Genomic DNA, 26,188 nt, shown 5'->3' with positions numbered 1-26,188 from the left:
ATTTGAACTCAAGACTTTGATCAAAATCAAGAGCGCCACACTCCTCTGATTGAGCCAGCTTGGCACCCCAACAATCACCTTCTTTAATATGGATTATTATACTTGGTAATAAAATGGTAAAAGCATAAGTATTGATGGAAGTTCTTACCATAGAAAGATATTCATTCGTACCCTGTTCTTATAAATCAGAATTCCTCCTGACATCACTCCAATCATAATTTCATTGTTACTTTGATCCTTCAAAAAAAGAAAATGACAAATCTAAAATACTGGGCTTTTCTTGTTACATATATATATATATATTTTAAAAATAGGGTAAGTTTTTCTAACACAATATAACATTTTCAAAGTCAGCACATAATTGCACAATATTTATAAACCCATAAGGTAATTGTTACCTCATAAAAACAAAGAACCTATTTCACATCAAACTTAAATGTTGCATTATTAAAATTTTTTTTTTTTTTTAAGATTTTATTTATTTATTTGACAGAGAGAAATCACAAGCAGGCAGAGAGGCAGGCAGAGAGAGAGGAGGAAGCAGGCTCCCTGCTGAGCAGAAAGCCCGATGCGGGGCTTGAACCCAGGACCTGGGATCATGACCTGAGCCGAAGGCAGTGGCTTAACCCACTGAGCCACCCAGGCGCCCCAAAAATTTATTCATCCAAAGTAAAAATGATCTTGGGATTTTCCATATCTTAAAACTGCAACTGAGTTTTGAGATAAGGAATCGAAAGCCTTTTCATCTTGTAGAATGAAGGGCTAATACACATTTTTCCATTTCCAAAACTATTCTGACTGTATTTACTATGTAAATATAGTGCCAGGACTGCAAAAGTGAAAAAAACATGGAGAAGTTCAGAGTTTGGTAGAGTGTAACCTGTAATAAAACAAGATTCTCAATATAATGATAAAGCATATAACTAATATAATACAACAAAAACATCATGGCAGTATATATAGTAGGGAACAACTATTGGAGAGTTTGAAACAGATTCCAGAAAAGAAAATTTGAACTATGCTTTGAGGAAAGAGAGTTTTCATGATAACTGATCCAACATGAATAGCTAACCTGCACTACTAAAAAAAATGAGTAGAATTAAATTCTCTTCTCAGATGCTAACCAACTTTGAAACAGTTTTGCTACTGGCTAAAAGATTCTACAGGTAAGCTAATACAGCAATAATGCTTTTACCCCCTACCTATTCATATGCTTAGAAGAGAGAACTACTTAATGACATTATAATTAAGATTTTTATAATTGTGCCCCTCGGGAAAAAGTCCTCTAAAATGTAGTTTCAATAATTTCTACTTAAATAATTTTTTAAGGAACACCAATTAGAAGTTTGGGCCAAAATGGCAGGCTTAATATATACTCCTATTGCTTCTTCTGCTCCAATCTCATAAGACATGGGAGAAGATACATGACAAAAACCTATAACACTTGAAGGTATATAATCAATGGACGAGACATTTTGAGGAATTTGTAAAGACAAAGAGGATAAAATCAGATTTAAGGAAAGAAAAAATTATAGAAGACCACAGCCTAAAGTATACACAGAAGAGAAAGTTCTATTTGGAGGCAGAAAATATAGTCAACAGATACAATTTCACAGACAACAAATAAACAAAATAAAGGGAGCCCTCAAATTACTGTTAGGATGATCAGGCAGAGAGCAGCTAAGGTAATTAGCTCCTACCAACCCTATAACCCTGCCCTGTCTGGATTGAGCTATGGAACACAAAAGTAGGTGCAGCCTAGAACAGTGAATGTAGAAACTGGGGACAGAAATGAGAGCAATCCTCAAAATTAATAAAGAACTCCAAAGTGAGATAGGCAAACTATAGGTATGTTCATTCTGGCAAAAATTCCTCCCCTCTTCCACAATCACCTAAGGCAGGCCACAGCAAAGACAACCTAGACAACATCCCAAGCAAGTGAACTAGGAATCACAAATACAAAAGGAAGTATGCAACCAAGGATCACTAAGCACCTGAGAAGAACCAATACCATTAAAGAGATATGCAAAACTCAAGAAACAGATAAACCAATCAAGCTGCTATCCTGGTAGAAAAATGTTAGAGGGTTCCCCTTTCTCTCCAACCTTTGTTGTTTACTGTCCTGTTCATTTTGGCCATTCTAACTGGTGTAAGGTGGTATCTCAATGTAGTTTTGATTTGAATCTCCCTGATGGCTAGTGATGATGAACATTTTTTCATGTCTGTTAGCCATTTGTATGTCTTTGGAGAAGTGTTTGTTCATGTCTTCTGCCCATTTTTTGACATGATTATCTGTTTTATGTGTGTTGACTTTGAGGAGTTCTTTATAGATCCTGGATATCAGCCCTTTGTCTATATTGTCATTTGCAAATATCTTCTCCCATTCCGTGGGTGGCCTCTTCGTTTTGTTGACTGTTTCCTTTACTTTACACTTTACCAAACTCTGAACTTATTCCCATGTATACTGTGCAGAAAGTTTTGATTTTGATGAAGTCCCAAAAGCTCATTTTCGCTTTTGTTTCCTTTGTCTTTGGGGACATGTCTGGAAAGAAGTTGCTGTGGCCGATGTCAAAGAGGTTACTGTGTATGCTCTCCTCTAGGATTCTGATGGATTCCTGCCTCATGTTGAGGTCCTTTATCCATTTTGAGTTTATCTTTGTGTATGGTGTAAGAGAATGGTTGAGTTTCATTCTTCTATACATAGCTGTCCAATTTTCCCAGCACCATTTATTGAAGAGACTGTTTTCCACTGTAATTTTTTCCTGCTCTGTCAATGATTATTTGACTATAGAGTTGAGGGTCCACACGTGGGCTCTACAATCTGTTACACTAGTCTATGTGTCTGTTTTTGTGCCAGTACCATGCTGTTTTGGTGATCACAGCTTTGTAGTAAAGCTTGAAATCAGGCAATGTGATGTCCCCAGTTTTGTTTTTCTTTTTCAACATTTCCTTAGCAATTTGGGGTCTCCTCTGGTTCCATACAAATTTTAGGACTGTTTGTTCCAGCTCTTTGAAAAATACCAGTGGAATTTTGATCAGGATGGCATTGAAAGTATAGATTGCTCTAGGCAGTATAGACATTTTAACAATGTTTATTCTTCCGATCCATGAGCATGGAACGCTCTTCCATCTTTTTGTGTCTTCTTCAATTTCTTTCATGAGTGTTCAGTAGTTCCTCGAGTACAGATCCTCTACCTTTTTGGTTAGGTTTATTCCCAGGTATCTTGTGGTTCTTTGTGCTATAGTAAATGGAATTGATTCTCTAATTTCTTTTTCTATATTTTCATTGATAGTATATAAGAAAGCAACTGATTTCTGTACATTGATTGTGTATCCTGCCACATTACTGTGTTGCTGTATGAGTTCTAGTAGTTTGCGGGTGGAGTCTTTTGGGTTTTCCATATAAAGTGTCATGTCATCTGCGAAGAGAGAGAGTTTAACTTCCTCTTTGCCAATTTGAATACCTTTTACTTCTTTTTGTTGTCTGATTGCTGTTGCTAGCACTTCTAGTACTATGTTGAACAACAGTGGCGAGAGTAGACATCCTTGTGTTCCTGATCTCAAAGGGAAGGCTGTCAGGTTTCCCCATTGAGGATGATATTCGCTGTGTGTTTTTCATAGACCGATTTTATGAAGTTGAGGAATGTTCCCTCTATCCCTATACTTCGAAAGGTTTTAATCAGGAATGGATGCTGTATCTTTTTAAGATTTATTTATTTGACAGAGAGAAAGAGGGATCACAAGTAGGCAGAGAGGCAGGCAGAGAGAAAGGGGGAACCCGACTCCCCGCTGAGCAGAGAGCCCGATGTGGGTCTCGATCCCAGGACCCTGAGATCATGACCTGAGCCAAAGGCATAGGCTTAACCCACTGAGCCACCCAGGCGACCAAACGGATGTGGTAACTTGTCAAATGTTTTTTCTGCATCAATTCAGAGGACCATGGGGCTCTTCTCTCTTCTCCTACTGATTTGTTCTATCACACTGACTGATTTGTGAATGCTAAACCACCCCTGCATCCCATGGATAAATCCCACCTGGTCATGGTGGATAATCTTTTTAATGTACTGTTGGATCCTATTAGCTAGGATCTTGTTGAGAATCTTGGCATCCATATTCATCAGGGATATTGGTCTGAAATTCTCCTTTGTGGTGGGGTCTTTGCCTGGTTTGGGGATCAGAGTAATGATGGCTTCATAAAGAGTCTAGAAGTTTTGCTTCTGTTCCTATTTTCTGAAACAGCTTCAGGAGAATAGGTATTATTTCTTCTTTGAATGTTTGATAGAATTCTCCAGGGAATCCATCACATCCTGGGCTCTTGTTTTTTGGGAGGTTTATGATCACTTCTTCAATGTAGTTACTAGATATTGGTCTATTCAGGTTGTCAATTTCTTCCTGATTCAGTTTTAGAAGTTTCCAGGTTTCCAGGAATGTATCCATTTCGTCTAGGTTGCTTAACTTATTGGCATATAACTGTTGATAATAATTTCTGATGACTGTTTCTATTTCCTTGGTGTTAGTCATGCTCTCCCTTTTCATTCATAATTTTATTATTTGGGGTCCTTTCTCTTTTCTTTTGGATTAGTTTGGCCAGTAGTTTATCAATCTTACTGATTCTTTCAAAAAATCAGCTTCTAGTTTCATCAATGTGTTCTACTGTATCTCTTTCTATCTCATTGATCTCTGCTCTAATCTTGATTATTTCCCTTCTTGTGTAGGGTTGGCTTAATTTGTTGTTGATTATCCAGTTCTTTAAGGTGTAAAGAGAGTTGGTGTATTCTGGATTTTTCAATTTTCTTTGAGGGAGGCTTGGATGGCTATGTATTTCCCCCTTAGGACCGCATTTGCCATATCCCATAGGTTTTGTACTGATATGTCTTCATTCTCATTGGTTTCCATGAATCGTTTTAAGTTCTTGATTTCCTGGTTGATCCAAACATTCTTAAGCAGGGTGGTCTTTAGCTTCCAAGTGTTTGAATTCCTTCCATACTTTTTACTGTGGTTGAGTTCCAGTTTCAAAGCACTGTGGTCTGAGAATATGCAGGGAATAATCTCAATCTTACACTGTTGGTGGGAATGCAGGTTGGTGCAGCCACTTTGGAAAACAGTGTGGAGATTCCTTAAGAAATTAAAAATAGAGCTACCCTATGACCCTGCAATTGTACTACCAGGTATTTACCCCAAAGATATAGATGTAGTGAAAAGGGCCATCTGTACCCCAATGTTCATAGCAGCAATGGCCATAGTCACCAAACTGTGGAAAGAACCAAGATGACCTTCAACAGACGAATGGATAAAGAAAATGTGGTCCATATATACTATGGATTATTATGCCTCCATCAGAAAGGATGAATACCCAACTTTTGTATCAATATGGACGGGACTGGAGGAGATTATGCTGAGTGAAATAAGTCAAGCAGAGAGAGTCAATTATCATATGGCTTCACTTACTTGTGGAGCATAAGGAATAACACAGAGGACAGTGGGAGATGGAAAGAAGTGAACTGGGGGAAATTGGAGGGGGAGACAAACTATGAGAGACTGTGGACTGTGAGAAGCAAACTGAGGGGTTTGGAGGGGAGACGGGTAGGGGGTTGGGTGAGCCTGGTGGTGGGTATTAAGGAGGCACGTATTGCATGGAGCATTGGGTGTGGTGCAAAAGAAATTAAGAATGGGACGCCTGGGTGGCTCGGTTGGTTAAGCAGCTGCCTTCGGCTCAGGTCATGATCCCAGCGTCCTGGGATCAAGTCCCACATCGGGCTCCTTGCTCTGCAGGGAGCCTGCTTCTCCCTCTGCCTCTGCCTGCCATTCTGTCTGCCTGTGCTCGCTCTCTCTCCCTCTCTCTCTCTGATAAATAAAAAAAAAAAAAAAATTAAGAAAAAAGAGAGAAAAGAAAAAAAAAGAAAAATTTTTTTAAAAAAGGAAACAAACGTTCAGATATCTAATTCTTAAATTATTAATTTATTATCATCAAATTACAATTATAATTTATATACTATAAAATTATACATTATAATTAAAAATTAATAACTCAAAATCTTAAATTATAGCTATCTAGATTTGAAGTGGCAGTTCCCAAGGTGATGCCAGAAGTGGGCAAGATCAAACAAAACAAGTCTTATGTCCTTAATAGACACAAACACTATTCATTCCATTGGACTGGAAAATGCACAATGACCACCTTATTTTAAAATATCTTTGCTTTTCTTTTTATCACTTGCTACAATCTAATATTACGCTATAAATTGCCTTGTTTAATCTGGTTTTTTTTTTTTACTCTTCTTCACTAGAACCTACGTAGCAAAGTTTAGGGTGTTTGTTTTTTCCACTATTGTATTCTTAGGTGTACAAAAGTGCCGTGTATACTTTACCCATGAACAACACAGGTTTGAACTCTGTGGGTCTACTTATATGCAGACTTTTTTCAATAAATATATTTGAAAATTTTTTGGAGATTTTCAACAATTTCAAAAAACCTGCAGACAAACCATAGTCTAGAAATACCAAAAAAGATTTTTTTAAAGGTATGTCATGACTGCATAAAATATATGTAGATATTAGTCTACTTTATCATTTATCATAAAACACACATGAATCTATTGGAAAAATTTATCAAAACTTCTGCACATTTACATGGCACCATTACAGTTGAGAGAAATGTAAACAAATGTAAAGATACAGTATGTAATCATAACTGTATTTACTATAGTACACACTGTATTACTGTAATAATTTCATAGCCTCCTGTTGCTGTTGCGGTGAGCACAAGTGTTGCCAGTACCTGCTTAAAACACTGTGTGACACTAATCATCTCTGCGTGAGCAGTTCCGTCTCTTCAAAAAATTGCATATAGCAGTAAAAGTGATCTCTCATAGTTGTTGCTTATTTTTCAATGTGTTTAGTGGAGTACTGTAAACCTCCAATAACATCATGGGTCCCATACAAAGTGCTACTTAGTGATGCTGGAAGTGTTCCCAAGAAGCAAAGAAAATCATGACACTACAAGGAAAAAGCTGAATTGCTTGATATGTACCATACACTGAGGTCTGCAGCTGTGGCATTTATTAATAAGGCAAAGAAGCAAGCCTATAGATTTAAAGCAGAAAAAGACAGACTAACTCTGTTTTGTGCAGATGCAGTTGGGTTTTTGATTAGGACTGCCTATATCTATAAAGCTGCTAACCTTCCAACTTTGAAGGGAAAAGATGAATACCATCTGCCAGTTTTTTGGCTGTACAAGAAGACCTGGACAATGAGAACTCATTTTCTAGATTGGTTCCATCAATGCTTTGTCCCTCAATTAAGAAAGTAATTTGCCTGTAAGGGACTGCCTTTTGAAGTTCTTTTGATATCGGACAATTCCCAGGATATCAAAGTATTCTACTTGCCCCTAAACACAACATCTCTAATTCAGCCTCTAGGTCAGGGGGTCATAAGGACCTGTAAGGCTCATTACACATGGTCTCTATGGAAAGGATTGTCCATGCTACAAGAAAGAATCCTAGTACAACTTTGGAAAGCGCACACTATTGAGGGTGCCATTGTTATAAAAAAGGTTGTGAAAGCCATCAAGCCCGAAATAAAAAAATTCCTGGAGAAAACTGTCCAGATACCACCTATGCATGACTTTATAGAATTTACAACAGAGCCAGTCAAGAAAATCATGAGAGAGATTGCAGATATGGCAAAATGATGGAAGGTGAAAGGTTTCATGCTATGGACCTATGAAGAAATTCAAGAGCTAACAGACAACATATCACAAGATTACCAGTAGATGACTTGAGTAGAGGTTGAGTGCTTCCAAACCAGTGCCAGATGATGAGGAAGAAGAAGCAGTGCAGCAAATGAACTGACATTTGACAACCTGGTAGAAGAGGTCTGATTATTTAAGATTGTTTTTGAGTTCTTTTACAACATGGGCCCTTCTATGATATGAGCAATAAAATGAAAACCGTGAAAGGAGAATTAGTACCCTCAATTTCTTTAGAGAAATGAAAAAGTAAAAGAGTAAGTCAGAAATTACAATGCATTTCCATTAAGTTACACCAAGTGTGCCTGCCTCTCCTGCCTCTCCCTTCCACCTCCTCCACTTCTTATACCTCCGCTATCTCTGAGATAGTAAGACCAACCCCTCATCTTCCTCCTCAGCATGAAGATGACAAGGATAAAGACCTTATGACAATTAACTTCCAATTAATGAATAGTAAATCATCATCATGCCATTCAGTTAGTAAACTTATCTGTTGTATCTGTGTGTGGGTTTCTTTGTGCAGAAATCTAACTGCATGGCAAGAACTATCTGAGATATTTCCGTGTCATCATCATCGACTATGTCTAAGTATCTAACTGTAGAACATCAAGCTCAAGACTCATATGGAAGTGGACAACCTATCCTTACATAAGAATAAACTCAGTAGTATTTAGTATAAAGTTAATGAGGTGTTAGTTTTCTTCAATTTTTTTTAAAGAATTATCAGAAGAGACAGAGAGCACATGTGTGGGGGATGGGCAGAGAGAGGTGAGGGAGAGAATCATAAGCAGACTCCTTGCTGAACACATTGCTGAATGGGGGGCTTGATCCCAGGACCCTGAGATCATGACCTAGGCCAAAAATCAAGTGTCAGTCACTTAACCAACTGAGCCTACCAGGCGCCTCAGTTTTCTCAATGTTTTATAACTTTGCTTTCAAAAAATTACATTATTGTGCAGTATGCCTCTTTCTCTCATAATTGGAGAGACTGCATTTCAGCCTGTCATCACAGGTAAGGAGATTTTTTTAAATTAACAACGTTTCCCATATTGTATTAGGACTATAACTGTAATACGGTATGCCATAAACATTTTAAAAGGATTCATTCATAGTATATAGGCTACACTACCATATAGCATCCATACTGCTACTTCTTCATTATTAATGTCTGAATCATTACACCTTATGAATTTCTTTTTCACATTAACTTTTCATTTTTGATGTCTAGTGTTAGTAATACATTTAACGTCTACAGTGTTTCATATCTTTAAGTTGATGTAGGTACTGACACATCATTCATCTTATAAACAGAGTACACTTATCAATACAGTCCTGTAAATGTATATTTTCTTCATGATGATTTTTTTAGTAACATTTCCTTTTCTCTAGTTTAAGAACATAGTATATAATACATACATATAACATTGAAAATGTGTGTTAATCGACTATGTTATCAGTAAGGCTTTGGGTCAGCAGTTGGCTATTAATAATTAAGTTTTTGGGGGCTGCTGGGTGGCTCAGTCAGTTGAGCAGCTGCCTTCAACTCAGGTATGATGCCAGGGTCCTGGGATTGAGCCCCGTATCGTGCTCCCTGATCAGCAGAGAGCCTCTTCTCCCTCTCCCTCTGCCTGCCACTCTGCCTACTTGTGCTCTCAATCTGTCAAATAAAATAAATAAAATCTTTCAAAAAAAAAAAAGAAAGTTCTGGGGGTATCAGAAGTTATATGAAGATTTCTGGCTGTACTGGTGGAAGAAGTAAGGGGCTGACACTTGGAAACTCTGTGTTGTGCAAGGCTCAACTGTACTCATAAGTTAAATGAATGGATCTCCTGGATGCCTGGGTGGCTTAGTCAGTTGAGCATCTGCCTTTGGCTCAGGTCGTGACCCCGGGGGGCGGGGGCTGAATCTCATATCAGGCTCCTTGCTGGGTGGGGAGCCTCCTTCTCCCTCCGCCTGCCACTCTCCCTGCTCTCTGACAAATAAATAAAATCTTAAAAAAAAAAAAAAAAAAAAAGAATGATTGCTATCATCGGTAGGAAGTCTTAGCTATTTAGCTTGGCACTGAAGGTCTTTAAACAACCATCTCATCCCATTTTATCTCCTCCTTTCAACTAGTTAAAAACTGTTTTTTTCCTAACAGGCCAGTTCCAGGATGTCCTGTGTACACATAACTACATATTTCATTAATTCAGTTCCCATGACTTCTTCATGTCTCTCTGACACATCAAACTAAACCAGATGGAGACCATCTTCTCTGTGAAAATTTCATTAGCCCACATCTACAAGTTTCTCACCTGGATATTTATCCGTCTCTAAAACCACTCATCTGAAACACATAAATACAGTCAGCTATGTGACAATGGCTGGGATAGTATATATATAAAGGACTGCCTACAGTAAACTACCTGTGGGAAAGGGACAGTTAGGTTTGTTTGTTTTGTTTAAATTTCTAATCTTTCAGGTATTAATACTTCTAAAAACTTTAGTGATCATATAGTTGGTGTCAGAATGCTACAAAGGTTTCTCAATTTCTGTACTTATCATGGACCAGTAATAAATAGTTCATAGACCATCGCCAGTCTGTGGTCATACTCTGAGCATCAATGAACCATTATATAATTTCACATTCCTCACAGAGCCTGGTTCTCAAGTAAGTGTTTCTCAATTGATTACTGATGGTAATATCCTTATACTTACTTAGGTACAATACTAGAGGAAATGTTTCATATAATCCCTGATTATAAATACTTGTAATGAGCTTTATATATACAGTTACCTATGGAACTTAGGTTAAATAATGATTAAAAGGGAGAGATCACAATATGCAGTGGCTATATGACTTGACAATGTAAATTTAAAGCAACCACAAAAAGTTGGGGGAAATTTTTAACCATTTCAGTAATAAATGATATGGTGATATTAAAATTATAGTTTTAAGTGTAATGTGTGATGAAAACATAATTAATTGTGGAATATTCTAATTCTGGAATCCCTTGGGTCCTCTAAGAATTAAAATATTCTGTGTATCTCCATATAGATTTGTAGAAACAAAGATTCCAACTCTGTACACTTAAACAGCACAGATATAATGACAAACTAGTAGGAATGAACATTCTTATCTGTCAGATTGAGATTTTAAAATATCATTTTGCATTAAAACAAACAAGGACTTCTTAAAGAAATAGCTAATTCCTGGTCTATGGCAGTAAACAGATAAGATGAGCCTGAAACATCTTAAAATACTAGATAGCATGGATGCTGACTACAAAGGTCACGTCAAAAGGACTAAAGGATCAAAAGAACAAAGTGACTAGAAGGGACAATTTGAGCTTCAATAAAGAAAAAGATGGTAAAATACTGAAACCTGTCAAAAATATTTAATCTATGAAGAAACGATACTATTTAAAAAATGTATTTGTGTATCTCTAAGGATGGCAGGGAACCAATTCACTAGCCTGAAAACTCAGCAAATAGGAATCAAATAACACTTTTCCCTGCTTTTCTTTCTTTTTTTTTTTTAAGATTTTATTTATTTATTTGACAGAGATCACAAGTAGGCAGAGGCAGACAGAGAGAGAGGGAAGTAGGCTCCCCGCGGAGCAGAGAGCCCAACGCGGGGCTTGATCCCAGAACCCTGGGATCATGACCTGAGCTGAAGGCAGAGGCTCCAACCCACTTCATGACCTGAGCTGAAGGCAGAGGCTCCAACCCACTGAGCCACCCAGGTGCCCCTTCCCTGCTTTTCTTATATGAACTGTGCTACTGGGTAATCAAAGAGTAAAAGAAGGGAAGGAACTCCCTATAAAATATCCCAATGAATAAGTAAAAACAAAAACAGAATTAAGATTTTCTGTTTTGCTGACTCCAGTGAATTAATGGATCCAGGCACTGAACATCAATGGTTGTTAACACTAAAAAAAGGAAAACTGGATGTTATGTACCTCCTCACAAAATAACACAAAAAACGGATCAATCTAATTCCAAACATGCCTCTTGATCAAGCTGCAACCTAGAAGAAATACACAGAATAGCAGAACATGTTGAATTATACCATGAATATATGATCAGTAAAGTCCACACAATAAGAAATTGAAGGCGAAATGATCAAATTCTTTCACAAGAAAATTTTAAGAAAGGAAGGATTAACAGATTTAAAGCTATCAGTCTAAAAAAAAAAAACCAAAAAACAAAAAGCAAAACCAAGTTGTATTATCTAGGAAGGCACACTTGGGTGATAAAACCATAAAAAAAAAATACAATATAGGGAAGAGGATGTTACTGGGAGAGGGCTCAAAGAGTGTTTCTGGAATGGCTGGCTAAAACCTACTGCCTATGGCGCCTGGGTGGCTCAGTTAAACCTCTGCCTTTGGCTCAGGTCATGATTCCTCAGTCCTGGGATCAAGTCCCACCATCAGGCTCCCAGCTTCTCCCTCTGCTCCTCTCCCCTGCTCTCAAATAAATAAATAAAAATTTTAAAAAATCTACAGCTTGACTTGCAGATGTTCACTAAAATATAGTACATACTTGTAGTTCTGTTCAATTTTAGAAAAGATTAAAAAAATAGCAACGTAAAAGAATGAGATTTCGGATATGAATAGATGTTCTAATATTTTCCACACACCCTCAATTGTTCATTTCATGTTCCCCTATAAGAGCCATCCCTCCTTTCCTTTGGAGACTCCTGTTGTAAACATAACCTAAACAGCTAGGACTACTTAGTATTCCAGCCTGTGTATTGTCACATGTTAAGAGTAAAGTAACTCAGTCCCACTAAAATTTTATGTATTGTGGATGGGTGCGACGTTAATTTTAAGTCCTATGGGGTAGCTATTAAAATAATTCCCTTAATCATTTGTAATTATAAAATATTTCAAAAACAATATAGAAATATCAAGAAGTCAATGAGCATCCCTCACCTTCTCTGCCTCATTCCCCAGAGATAAATACTTTGAGATGTATACTCTTCTAGATCTTTGTTTATTAAAAAAATACATATTATATATAACTACACAATTTCTTTAATCAAAACTAGGATATATAATTCTGCAATTTTTCTTTTGCACTTAGCATTTCATAGACATCTTTTCATATCTGTATACCTCTAATTCATCAATTTTTATTGCTGCGTATTATTCCAAAATATGATTTGTCATAATTTCTTAACCATTTTTATTCATTCAGAGTGTTTCTAATTTTTTAGTATTACAAACAATATTGTAATAAAAATCCTTAAACACATTAATTAAAACACCTATTATAAATATTCTAAAGGATGGAATCTAAGAAAAGGAAGTGATTAAAGATTATATTCACCTTCTCTGCTGTTCCTTGAACTGCTAAGCAACCTATTTCATAGTCTCTGATTAATGTTTCCTCTCCCCTAGGTATATGCATTATACCTTCTGTTTAATCTTCTCAGTGAGGGCGGCACTGATACCCTACTTCTGGTTGTCTCAATCCCCTTTCTCAGGTAATTTTTCTCCATAGCAGCTATTACCATCTATTATTTATTCAGTTAACTAAAGAAAATTGATATAATGTATACATAGTAAAATGTACAAATCTTAAATGTGCAACCCAAAATTTTACATGTATACATATACATACATATACACACATCTTTGTAACCATGACAAACTAATACACATATTTTCAAAATCCAAGAGGGCTCCCTCATGAGCCTCCCAGCTAATAAAACCCTTCCAGGAGTGACTGCTATTCTCACTTCTATCAGTACAGATTGGTATTTTGCCTGTTACTGAACTTTACTCCCACAGAACACCTGCTATGTATTCTGATGTACTCAATTACTTTATAATCTGTTTTGCCCAACAGAATGCAAGCATCGTAAGGGTTTGTTTTGGTTTTATCTGCCTCACTCACTGCTATACCCATGGTGTAGCTATAAATAGGACTTGAAACACAGAAGGTGCTCAATAAATATTCACTGAATGAATAAATAATCAAAATAGCATCATCTTCTTGAAACTTTGATGGGCAAAATTTATTTTTCGGTAGAATTATTTTCCTCATTATTACAAATACCTATGGAAGTAAGATATTCACAATGAAGCCTAAAACTTGGGTAGACTGTCTGTTCTATCAGTGACTGAATAAGGAACATCAGAATCTATCACTTTCTTTTGCTCTGTGAAAGATACTATTAAGGGAATAAAAGGGCAAATCAAAGAGTGGGGGAAAAGATACTTGCAAATCACACATCCATCAAAAAAGTATACGTAGGGGCACCCGGGTGGCTCAGTCGTTTAAGTCATCTGCCTTTGGCTCAGGTTATGATCCCTGGCTCCTGGGATCAAGCTCCATGTTGGACTCCACACTGAGCATGGAGCCTGCTTTCCCCTCTCCTCCCTGCTGGTGCTCTCTTTCACTATCTCTGTTTCTCAAATAAATAATAAATAAAATCTTTTTTAAAAAAAGTATATCTAGAATATATAGTTTTAAAAAAACAAGAGCAAGAAACAATGAACTTAAACAATAAACTTAAATTTGAATAGACATTCATCCAAGATACAATACTCAACATAATTAGTCATTAGAGAAATGCAAAGTAAATCCATGATAAGATAAAACACACCTATTAGAAAAGCTTACAAAGAAACTAAACAAAATGGACAGCACCACATATCAAAAAGGATGTGAATGACAGGAACTTACAAATATTGCTAGTAGGGATACAAAGTGGTTCAGACACTCCGGAAAACAATTTGGCAGTTTCATATAAAGCTAAATATACACTTACCATATGACCCAGCAACCCCACTGTGGGGTTTTTACCCTACAGAAATAAGAACTTAAATCCACACAAAAATGTGTAAATGAATTTTCTGCAGTAGTCTATTAATAAAAAACAAAAACGAAACACAACTACCAGAAACAATCCAGATCTTCAATGGGTGAATGACTACACACAAAAAGGAATTAACTACTGAAAAACAGAGTAACTTGGATAAATCTCAAATATATTACTTTAAAAACCAATCTCAGAAGGTTACATAACAAAGGATTCCGTTTATGAGACATGGCGGAAAGGATAAAACTATGGAGGTCAGAGAATAGACCAGTGGTTGCCAGGGATCAGGGGAAGGAGGTTAGATTACAAAGGGGTAGCACGAGCAAGATTTTGGGGTAATGGACTATGTGGTGGTGGTTACATGAATCTACACATGTGCTAAAACTTACACACACACACACACACACACACACACTACACATGTGCTAAAACAACACACACACACACACACACACACACAAAACCAAAACCCAAATACTACGTTATTTTAAAAAACAAAATACCCCGTTTTCTCCCCCCAAATCTTTCTCTCCTTTTTATCCTGAAGTTTTCATTCTTTTTCCTCTACATTTCCTTTTCCCTTATTCATAATCTTCTAGATATACAAAATGTTCTTATTTTCTCAAATATGCCATGATCTCTCTTGATTTCAGGTCTTTATTCATACTGATGGTCCACAGTGAAACCACTCTCTTGGCTAATTCTTATTCATTCTTTTGGCTTCAATAAATTACTTCTTCTAAAAAGCCTTCCCTACTCTTTGTTCCCAGGCTGGATTAGATATTCTGTCATATAATCCCGTAGTATTCTGTACTTTTCCCTTCATGTCTTCACATATTTAATTGTCAATACATGCTCCATTTCCTTCTCCCCCATCATCCTGCAAGCTCCATGAGGGCAGGAATAATTGATGTTTTGCTCACTAAGCAACCCTTAGCACCAACACTGTGGAAGGCACCTATCAGACCCACCTCAATGAATGCTCTAAACCCTGTTTATATTTTGCAGATTGCTATAAATAACTTTCTACTTTCTGATTTTCAATCTACATTTTGAAGGCAGTCAGAAAACATCTTAGCTAATTTTTCCAAATAAAATATTATTTCAAACACACTTTCACTTGTGACAGTGAGTTAAAACTTAAGTATTCTCTTTATGTTTACTCTCCCTTCCACTTTTTTTTTTCCTTTTCCTTTTTGTTCAGGGTGTTGTAAAATTTCCCTTCACATTCAATGAACATCTGCATGTTTTCCTCTTGAGTTCTTGGTATCCACACACAATAGAAACATCCTTTCCTGGCATTTCTTATCAGTACAAATACATTTCTAAATACCTTTGGTCACTTAAAATTTAAATTAATTTAATGTTACTCTACATTTATGGCCTTCTTAGGGTTTTATAATCTAATAATTTAAACAAAAATCCTCATCAAATCCTCAATCAAATCAAATCAAAAATCCTTAATCAAATCAATAAATAACATTGTTAATTATGTATGAGATCCAGCATGTCACTTAAATTAAAAAAGTCTTAACACTCTTTGTACTTCACTGATAGCAGTCAGTGAGATCAGACACCAAAGTACACTATCTTCACAAAACTGTTAAGAACTAAAATGACTGAATTTAGTAATTTTTAAAAAAAAAGATTTTATTTATTTATTTCACAGACAGAGAGATCACAAGTAGACAAAGAGGCAGGCAGAGAGCAAGGGAAGCAGGCTCCCCGCTGAGCAGAGAGCCCTATGCGGGGATGGATCCCAGGACCTGGAGATCATGACCTGAGCCTAAGGCAGAGGCTTAACCCACTGAGCCACCCAGGAGACCCTAGTGGTCTTTTTATTGTTAACCATAGTTTACTTCACATATGTAAAGCTCCACAGTTTTAAACTTTATAATGATAAAAAAAACAAAATCGAGTTATACAAATATTGAACACTATGTTACATCTTGGAGAACTATGTTAAAATATAACAACACCCAAAGAGGGATTGAGGGGGGATGGAGCACATTTTAAAGAAAACAAAAAGTTCAAAAGAGCCTTACCTACACATTTTAATAGGAATCAGACAGATTACCAAGTTACAAGCATTCAGAATTACCAGATACAGTCAGGTGAGGAAATCAAGTCATTTGGTTTTTTAAAGAAGGGATTGACATAAGTTTTGTGAAATGTAAGAATTAACACTCCTCTCTAGAAGAACATGGGCAGGTGAGGCCCTCAACAATAAAACCACTTCATGGAACAGAACACTGAATATGTACATTAAAATAAATTTAAAATATCTATCTAAGGAAAACTTAACTCCCTTTTAGGCTGTTATTCTTATTAGGCTTGGCAATTTGTCCCAAGAGAATATAAAACCTATTACCAATTCAACCAGTGATTACGCATAATTCCACTTTTCACTGGTCATGTAGAAAAGCTGTACTCCAGGTGCTTCTAAAGAACTATAACCTCTTGATGAAGAGATCATGACAGGAATCTAGTTAGAGACACACAAATGAAGGATAGCCACTTAGAAATATGCCGACAACAGCGGAAAAGGGTTTCTGGAAGCAGCAAAGTTCGACACAATAAAGAAGTTGTTATAGAGTGCTGTGTGGAAGAAGCCAATGACTGTAAAATCCATCTTAATAAAGGGATTTGTGGCAGAGGAGAAACACAACCAAAGTATGTTAATGTATTTCATTCTGTGCTTTATAAATAAAAATTTATAATGATGTCACCAAATGATGAAAACAACACAAGCCTCACTGAGGTGAAAGCATCTTTTATAATGATGATGAATGCAAAAAACTCTACTTTTTCTATATAATTTTATTATCTCTTATGGTCTGCAAAAATTACCTTTATAACATAGAACACTAGCTCGAAGAAAAATAACATGAAAAAACCCACTTCAACCATTCCTCCTCTCTTTAGGTATTAAATCTTAAGTGATTGTGAAAATACTTCTATTCAGTGCAACTATGTTGGCGGCACTCACTAGTTATTCCATTTGCTTAATCCTAACAGCGCATTAAATAAAAACTTTCATACTGAGTAAACGAAGCCTAACTCAACAACATCAAATTAGTTCTCTTTACTTACCCTTGCATAGTGGAATTCAACTCCATAGAGTTCTAAGGTACGTGCTGTGTTCAGGTAATTAAATTCTGCTTCTGCAGGAGATAAACCTCTGTAAAGACATTATGTTTAAAATTAAACCAACCACAAATATGGCCAAATTAGAAAAAAAGCTTACTTACCTGGAAAAATTTTAGCATTCTAGTTGAACCTTTTATAATACACCATGCATGACTATTCCTCTTAGTTCTGCATAGTAATATCTAACTTACCTGGAGGATACATTTTCAGGACACAAATCATTATTTTGTAGAATATTTTATTTTCCAGAAATATTATATTTTGTAGAATATTTTATTTTCCAGAACGCACCAGGGGATGTGGAGAAAAAGGTACCCTTGTGCACTGTTGGTGGGAATGCAGACCAGTGTAGCCACTGTGGAAAACAGTATGGCGGTTCCTCAAAAAATTAAAAATACCAAATGATCTAGTAATTCCACTAATGGGTATTCACCCAGAGAAAATGAAAACACTAATTCAAAAAAATATATATATATATGTACCCCTATCTTTACTACAGCATTATTTATTAACAGCCAAGATATGGAAGCAAGTCAGCATCCACTGACAGATGAATGGATATGATGTGGTTTACATACATATTACTCAGCCATAAAAAAGAATGAGATCTTACCATTTGTAACAAAATGGACCTAGAGGATATTATACTAAGTAAAATAAGTCAGACTAAGAAAGACAAACACCATATGATTTCACTTATATGTGAAATCTAAAAAATTAAGAAACAAAAAGCAGAAACAGACCCAGAAATACTAAGAAAAACTGATGGTTGCCAAAGGGGATAGGCAAAAATGGATGAAAGGGAACGGGAGATACGGGCTTCCAGATCTAGAATGAGTTAATAATCATGAGGAAGCACGAGGCACAGCATAGGGAATATAGTCAACGGTATTACAAAAGCGTTGTATGGTAACAGATGGTAGCTACATTTGTGAGTGTAGCATAAGGGACAGACTAGCTGAATTACTATGTTATACACCTGAAATGAATATAACTGTATAACTGGCAACTATATTTAAAAAAAAAAAAAAAAAGGACGAGGTTTTATAAGTCCCTACTTGGGACGCCTGGGTGACTCAGCTGGTTAAGTGGCTGCCTTCAGCTCAGGTTATCGTCCCAGGGTCCTGGGATTGAGTCCCACTTCAGGCTCCTTGCTATGCGGGCAATCTGCTTCTCCTTCTGCCTGAAGCTCCCCCTGCTTATGCTTGCTGTCTCTCCCTTTTTCTCTGGCGAATACATAAATAAAATCTTTAAAATAGGGGCGCCTAGGTGGCTCAATGGGTTAAAGCCTCTGCCTTTGGCTCAGGTCATGATCCCAGGGTCCTGGGATGGAGCCCCGCATCGGGCTCTCTGCTCAGCGGGGAGCCTGCTTTCACCCTCTGCCTGCCTCTCTGCCTACTTGTGATCTCTGTCAAATAAATAAATAAAATCTTTTTTTAAAATATCTTTAAAATAGATAAATAAATAAATGAATAAATAAAATGAATAAATAAATATCCCTAGCTGTTCTTACGGCTGATAAAGTCATTTACTCTCTGACTTTTTAAAAGAAGTGTTTTTCAAAAATTTCAGAATTTGGTCCATATACTTTATCTGCATTTAAGTCACACAGTTGCTGCTAAAACATGCAAATTTTGAGATAACTTCCAAAGCAGTGCTTCTTAGAGTATGATGTACAGTCATGTGTTGATTCATAACATGTATAGAAACGGAGAGAGTCAGAGTCTTTTATATTTCATAGCATTCTGGCAGAGTAATTTCAAGTCTATCGAATCTAATAAGAAAAACAAAGACTTGTAATTTTTTATGTCTCTGTCTATTCTACTTTCCTAGTAATTCAATTTTATTATATCTTTCAGAAGTTTCATTCCATGACAGATTGGGGAAAAATCAGTCTTTCATCACAGATAGGCTTAGAAGTACTGCTGTATACAATCTGATATAGAAAGGATAATATCCAAATTGTTTATATTTAAGAAATGTCCCAGGTGATTTCTTATGAACACAAGTTTGAGAACTACTGCTCTAGCAAAGGCTTTCAAAACAGATTTATTCCTATATTATATATGCTTCTAACAACTTTTGTTATCTGATATTAGACTACAGCAGAGCCAAAACAACAAATTACAAAATTACAAACATATCAACCTTTCACTCACTAATGATACCAGAAAAGGAAGCCAACAGCCTGCCAATGCATGGTCATAAAAATGGGATTCCTAAAACAAGCACATATACCTCAATTTTCTGTAAAATTCAATGAAGTTAAACAAATACTCTACCTCCCCACCCCACACCCTACTCCTCAGTTAAACTGGATGATTCTATTTTTTGTTTAATGATCTGAGGAATCATTTCTTTAAACCAAATATAATATATAACCAATATTTTGTCAAACTTTTTCCTTACAGAAGGGATTTTTCCATTACTGGCAAATTTTTAAAAAAATTTGGTTTATCTTTAAAGGCTTGATTTGGATATACTATGTGTAAAACTTTTATCATAAATGGCATTTTTACTGTTAGACCAAACAGCCCCCTCACCAACATTAGGCCAGTCTACCGAAATTCTCATCTTTTTAGTCTTATTTTAGATTAAAAGTCAGCAAACTGTTATTGAAAAGAGCTGAGCAGTAAATACTCTAGGCTTTCAGGTCACACGGTCTCACTATTTAACTACTCAACTCCACTGCTATATGAAAGCAGTCACAGATACGAGGACAAATAAGGGAACCTATGCTCCGATAAGTGTTCATATATGGACACCAAATTGGAATTTCTTAAAATTTCACATGCCACAGAATGTTATTCCTCTTTTTGTATTTCTCTCAAACATTTACAGTGTACAGATCATTCTTAGCTCATGGGCCACACAAAAATAGGCAGTGGGCAAGCTTGCCAACCTGTTTTAGATATATGGGCCATTACCAAATGAAAGTTAAGTTTCCTTAATATTAAGAACTAATATTTCTTTAATGCTTACCTAATGTGCTGGGCACTGTTCTGAGTACTTTGTATACATAAACTCACTTAATCCTTACATTAACTCCAGAGATAGATACTTTTATTACCTCCAATTTACATATAACAAAATACAGAAAGAGAGATAGAAACCAATGTGGCCAAGATTGTAAGATAGTTAAGTTGTCTTAACCAGAATTTCAGACTAGGCAGTCTGGCTCTCTAGTTCAAACTTTTTCTTAGCAATGAGCAACACTGCCTTAGTCCCACCATTGAGCATTCTGAATTGCATGTTAAAGCAAGAGTAAACCAATAAGCAATATTATTTTCTATTCAATGCAAAAAATCTCTTCTTGAAACAAATTATGTCACAGAAAATTAAGAATCACAAAATATCAAAGTTGAATATTGTTATGAATGAAAAAATTCTACTTATTAAAGGACTTTTAATTATTAATTTAATATTACATCAGGTTACTTTTTTCCTCTTGGCTCATTACCCAACAAATGATTCCTTCCACATAGCTAAAAACTAAGAAAGGATTACTAAGTAGACTGATCTGTAACAACTGATCTGTGAACATAATACTAATATTCTAAAATTCCTACTTAAAGAACTGTCAACTTTACATAATAGCAATTTTTTTCTTAACTTCCTTCCTTCCCTCCCTCCCTCTCCTTCGTTCCCTCCCTGTCCTGCTTCCCTCCCACACTTCTTTCTTTCCTTCCTTCCCTCCTTCCCCCACCCCTCTTTCTTTCAGTAGGCTCCATGTCAGCATGGAGCCCAACATGGGGCCTGAACTCACAACCCTGAGATCAAGACCTGAGCTGAGATTGAGAGTCAGAGGTTCAACCAAGTGACCCAGGCGCCCCAATAGCAAATTTGTTTACATAGTTTTGTGGTTCTCACTAGAAATGAAAGAAAGCCTCATATAATTCTATGAAATTAGCAATGATTTTTTTTTAGTATAGAAAACCCACATTTCCTTACATTAATCCTACGATTTTACATAATAGTAAACTGTTCTATATTAATTAAATATAACAATCACATTAGAAATAATTTGAAACATTTCTCTAGAAAAGATGCGCTTGGGAAGTTTATGAAATAAGCAGAAAAATAAATCCTTACGTATGTTGCTGATGTAATTTTGCAATTTCTTTTTCAAAATCTTGAGGTTGGTCAGGAATGAAAGAATAATCTGAGAGGTAGCTTGGCAAGTTTTCTGACTGATTGTAGTCTCCAAGTTCAGCTATTACATGGAAGGAAAGTAGTCACAATTTAATAAACACATTTTCTAATTCTAATAGCCAAAACAGCAATGTCGTGAATTCCATTATATTTCTGGAAGTAAAATATTTGTTTAACTGCTAGCTACCATGTAATCAAGTTATAACAACACACTTAACATTCTTCTAGGTTTCAAACAATGTCAGAAGAACTTTTTTCCCAGAAATCTAAGTTATTGCTAACTAGCTGAATTTCTATTGTATTTCCTTTGCAATCACTTTTTTCTGTATAGTAACTTATTTCTAAAGAACTCTTGTATTAAAGGCCCTGTATTTTCAACATAGACCATGCAATCACAGGCTACGTGACTCAAGAGAGGATTCAGACTTACATTGAACAGCAAATGAAGCCAAAAGGGCAGCAGTATTATAAGGACAGGGCAATCTAATAAAACAAAACAGAAAATACATAACCCAAGGTTAAACACAATAATTTCAAAAGCACTGTAATTTATATACTATTCACATATGAAGTTCCATGACTTACATTTTTAACTATTAACTAATGAACTTATCTGATGAAAAAAATTCATAATGCATGTAACCATCTTTCAATAGATACTTTGTTTGCAATGATCATGAGTTACTTAAGTAATACACAATTAAAAGTACTTTCAAAGTCCATTATTAAAAATTTAAAAATAGCCCACCTTCCAGTAAGAATGTCTTGTTTAATTTGCAAAAAATACTGGTACCTTAAAAAAAAAAAAAAGAGCAAGAGATGGCATTTAGCATTTACTGTAATCACAACATCTAGGGTTTAAAAATTGTATACTTATATTAACTAATAAAATTGAAATATTTAAATATTTGCTTTTATAATCTACATATTAGCACATGTAAAGATATTTTTAAATAAGTTTTCATAAATTCATGAATCCTAATCTTTAAAATTCTTTGATAAACGAAATTCTGTACTTCAAATAACTTGTTTCCGCTAGCTTCTATTATAAAAACTCAAGATCTTTAAAGAGTTATATGACTGAGAAAGATTAGGGAGAATACTCTGAAGACTGGTGTTTGCAGAAATTAGAACTGGGCAATCAAAACTTGAGTCAGAGACATAGGAGAGCTGACAGTAGCAATGCACTAGAGATCAAGTGGAGAAAGTCATCCTTTCTGCAGAGACAGAACGCCAGGTGCAAAGACAGGTATGGTCATCTTATCATTATGCTGCTGGAAGCTGCTAAATGTAGAAAAGGGCCATTCCATTTTCATTTGATTTAAGAAAGCTCTTTATGATCAGAATCAAAACAAAACAAAAAACTTAAGCTCCCTTCCCTACCATCAGAATTGCCAAGTACCTAAAGTCCTTTAAAACCAACAAAAATATAAATTTCTATTAAAAAGAATGCTGATATTGCTTATAAGATGGTATTGTCTTCCTGTCCCCACTAGTAAATCATTCCCTCAGAGATATGTCAATGCTTGCAAGAAGTCATCTGTGCTGTGTGACATTGGCATAAGACCAAATTTTGTGCCTTCAAAAAATGCTTAAAGAGGGAATTTAAGACTTTGTTTTATCCCACTGAAAAAAGTATACATACTCCAAGAATCAAAAATCAGGTTTAACAATTTCAATTGTCTGGCTGATTAAAATTATTAAAGAGCTCCATGACAATATTCAAAATACCAAAAAATGTAATTAAGGATTTCAGAGAATCAGATATTCCCTAAAATATTTTTTAAAAAGTTGATACAAATATTTGGCTTCACATATTAATGAAGTACATAACTCCCTGTGAGAATTAATATGTAATATTGTAAATATTACCTACGTATTCAATTTAAGACAATTCATTTCTACGTAGGTTACTTGGTTTCATAATTAAAAGTTAAAGGTTCCTGGTAGGAACAAATCTTATATTTAAGATTGAAAAGCCATCTATATTCTTTTTTTTTTAATAAGCTTTTTTTTTTTTTTTTTAATTTGACAGACAGAGATCACAGGTAGGCAGAGAGAGAGAGAGAGAGAGAGAGAGAGAGAGAGAGGAAGGGAAGCAGGCTCCCCGCTGAGCAGAGAACCCGATGCAGGACTCGATCCCAGGACCCTGGGATCACAACCTGAGCAGAAGGCAGAGGCTTTAAACCACTGAGCCGCCCAGGCGCCCCAGGCATCTATATTCTTAACATAATATTGTAACTCTTATATACATAATACCTATGCCTGCTGAATTTTATTTATATACCACCCAGTAAGAACTGAAGTGGAAAGCAAAATTCAAGTCCTGGCTACACCAGCCAGTGCTCTTTAGAAAATCAATTAAAGGTTGAACCTTCGTTTCTATATTTGTAAAAAACGACGAATATCACTTGTCTAGTACGTGTATCCCATAGGCCCTAAATAAGGTGATAAAAACACAATTTTTAAAGAAAATTAAAACTTTTATGATTGACTTATTTGGCTTAGCATAATAGCCTCTAGTTCCACCTACGTCATTGCAAATGGCAAGACTTTTAAGATAGATTAAAAACGTCTGAGGTAAATATAGAAATGATATGTTTAATCTGTGAAAATAATACAACTTTTCTAATCCAGACAATAACCAATACCATAAGCACTTTTTACGTATTGAGTATACCTAAGCACGAAAACGGTACCAAAGAAATGTCATCTGTAGTGTCATGACTCCTGAGAAAACTCCAATTCTAAGGATGCCAGCACCTGCTAATACCAAATGACCTGTAGGCTCTGTAGGTCCACTCTTTCATACGACTATCTAGAATGGAATCTCAAGGTAAGGAGGTGTGGCATGTTTCCTATTTTGTGGGTTTAAACTAGTCCTTAAAATATAGCAAATGCAGCTGAAGTTGCCATATTATTAATCATGACCACTGCATTAAGGCTATCAAGCACTAAAATTTTAAAGGGGTAATTCTTAAACCTGCATAACAGAATTACCTGGGAAGTTTGTAATAATGTCTATGCACAGGTTCCATCTGAGACCTAATTAAATCAGAGTATCTCAGGGGTATGACCAAGGCACCAGTATGTTTTTAAGCTCCCCTAAGTGAGTCTAAGCTGTAGTGAGGGTAGAGAATCACGGATATACTCTATGGTAATATAATAAAAACTCATTTTACCAAATACCACCAGTTACAAGCCTCCAGGACATTCTATCATAAAGGACTTTCGAAAGAATACATTATTTTGAGTGAAAACAAAAATAATGCTCTAGACAACAGACTGAGCACAAAGTAATTGCTTGATTACTACCAAACTTGGCTTTCCCTTCTTCTACTTCAGGAAGATATTATGACTTAATTATCACTGAGATACATTTATTCCTTGACTATGTTTTAAACACAGGTTATAAAAGAATCAACACATTCAAGCTCTATAGAAATTCAAATATATTATTTTGAGTGAAATAAATTATGAATATGGCTGCAAATGACAGTATTTTAAATGCTTGCTAACAAACTTTTCATAAATATTAAAAACATGAGAAATCCAATTTTAAATTATTGGTCTTTTAATTACAAGTATTTCTTCTACATTAAAACTCTGATTACAAAAATATTGATTATGGAATACTTTGCTACTTGATTTCAGATTACATTTACCAGGAAATAGCAAAATGTAATTAAAAATGTTTTATAATTTACAATTTCATTAATTCAGTAGTTTCCCTGAAGTTAAGCCAAAATTAGGGAAAGTTTCATAATACTAAGAATTATTTATTACGATAAAAATTTTGTTATTTTAACAAAACTTGACTGATTAATAGCTATAATATTAAACTGAAGATTATTCATATAATACAACTTTGCTTTGCAAGATAAATTACCTTGGAAATATTATTAGTTTTGAATGTTAGGACTGCCTAATCCAAGGCCTACATTCCTAAATTCTGTTATAAAAAAGGTTAACAACCTGCCCTCAACAAACACACAGAAAAGGACTCTCAAGAATGTCAATCTAACTCTTCTTACCTGGTCTACTGAAAACCCCATTTTATAAACACCTGAGGATTGCCAGATACAGCTAAATATCTTTAATTTATTCTTCTGTTGCTTCACATCACCACAGTATTCTAAACAATGGCCATCACGGTAACATCTCCCAGCCTATCCACAGGTAGCTTTAAGTACAGATTGCTAATTTAGCACCTACCTTTTAGAGTAATTCTGAATATAATCACTGACTGATATTCTTATATGAGACTTTTATGGAAGGTCTTATAGGCTAATGTTTCATTTAGTCATTTAAAAAAAAACTAAGTACTA

At 35.5% G+C, this 26,188-nt stretch overlaps 1 protein-coding gene across 1 annotated transcript in view; it reads right to left on the bottom strand.

Moving 5' to 3' along the window:
- Positions 1-26,188, bottom strand: part of LOC111159262 (protein tyrosine phosphatase, non-receptor type 4) — a 214,884-nt gene that overhangs the window by 89,090 nt on the left and 99,606 nt on the right. The window contains exons 6-10 of the mRNA XM_022521712.1: positions 22,609-22,653; positions 22,291-22,343; positions 21,801-21,921; positions 17,652-17,739; positions 149-237 (exon numbers count right to left, since the gene is read on the bottom strand). Of these exons, the coding sequence (XP_022377420.1) occupies positions 149-237; positions 17,652-17,739; positions 21,801-21,921; positions 22,291-22,343; positions 22,609-22,653 (396 nt within the window). The remainder of the gene's footprint in view (positions 1-148; positions 238-17,651; positions 17,740-21,800; positions 21,922-22,290; positions 22,344-22,608; positions 22,654-26,188) is intronic.

The sequence above is a fragment of the Enhydra lutris genome, unplaced genomic scaffold (assembly GCF_002288905.1).
Source record: "Enhydra lutris kenyoni isolate GAN:26980312 unplaced genomic scaffold, ASM228890v2 scaffoldscaffold1, whole genome shotgun sequence".
In the NCBI taxonomy this organism is placed as follows: domain Eukaryota; kingdom Metazoa; phylum Chordata; class Mammalia; order Carnivora; family Mustelidae; genus Enhydra; species Enhydra lutris.
Note: the sequence above shows the minus strand (reverse complement) of the source record. Positions and strands in the feature narration are given on the sequence as shown.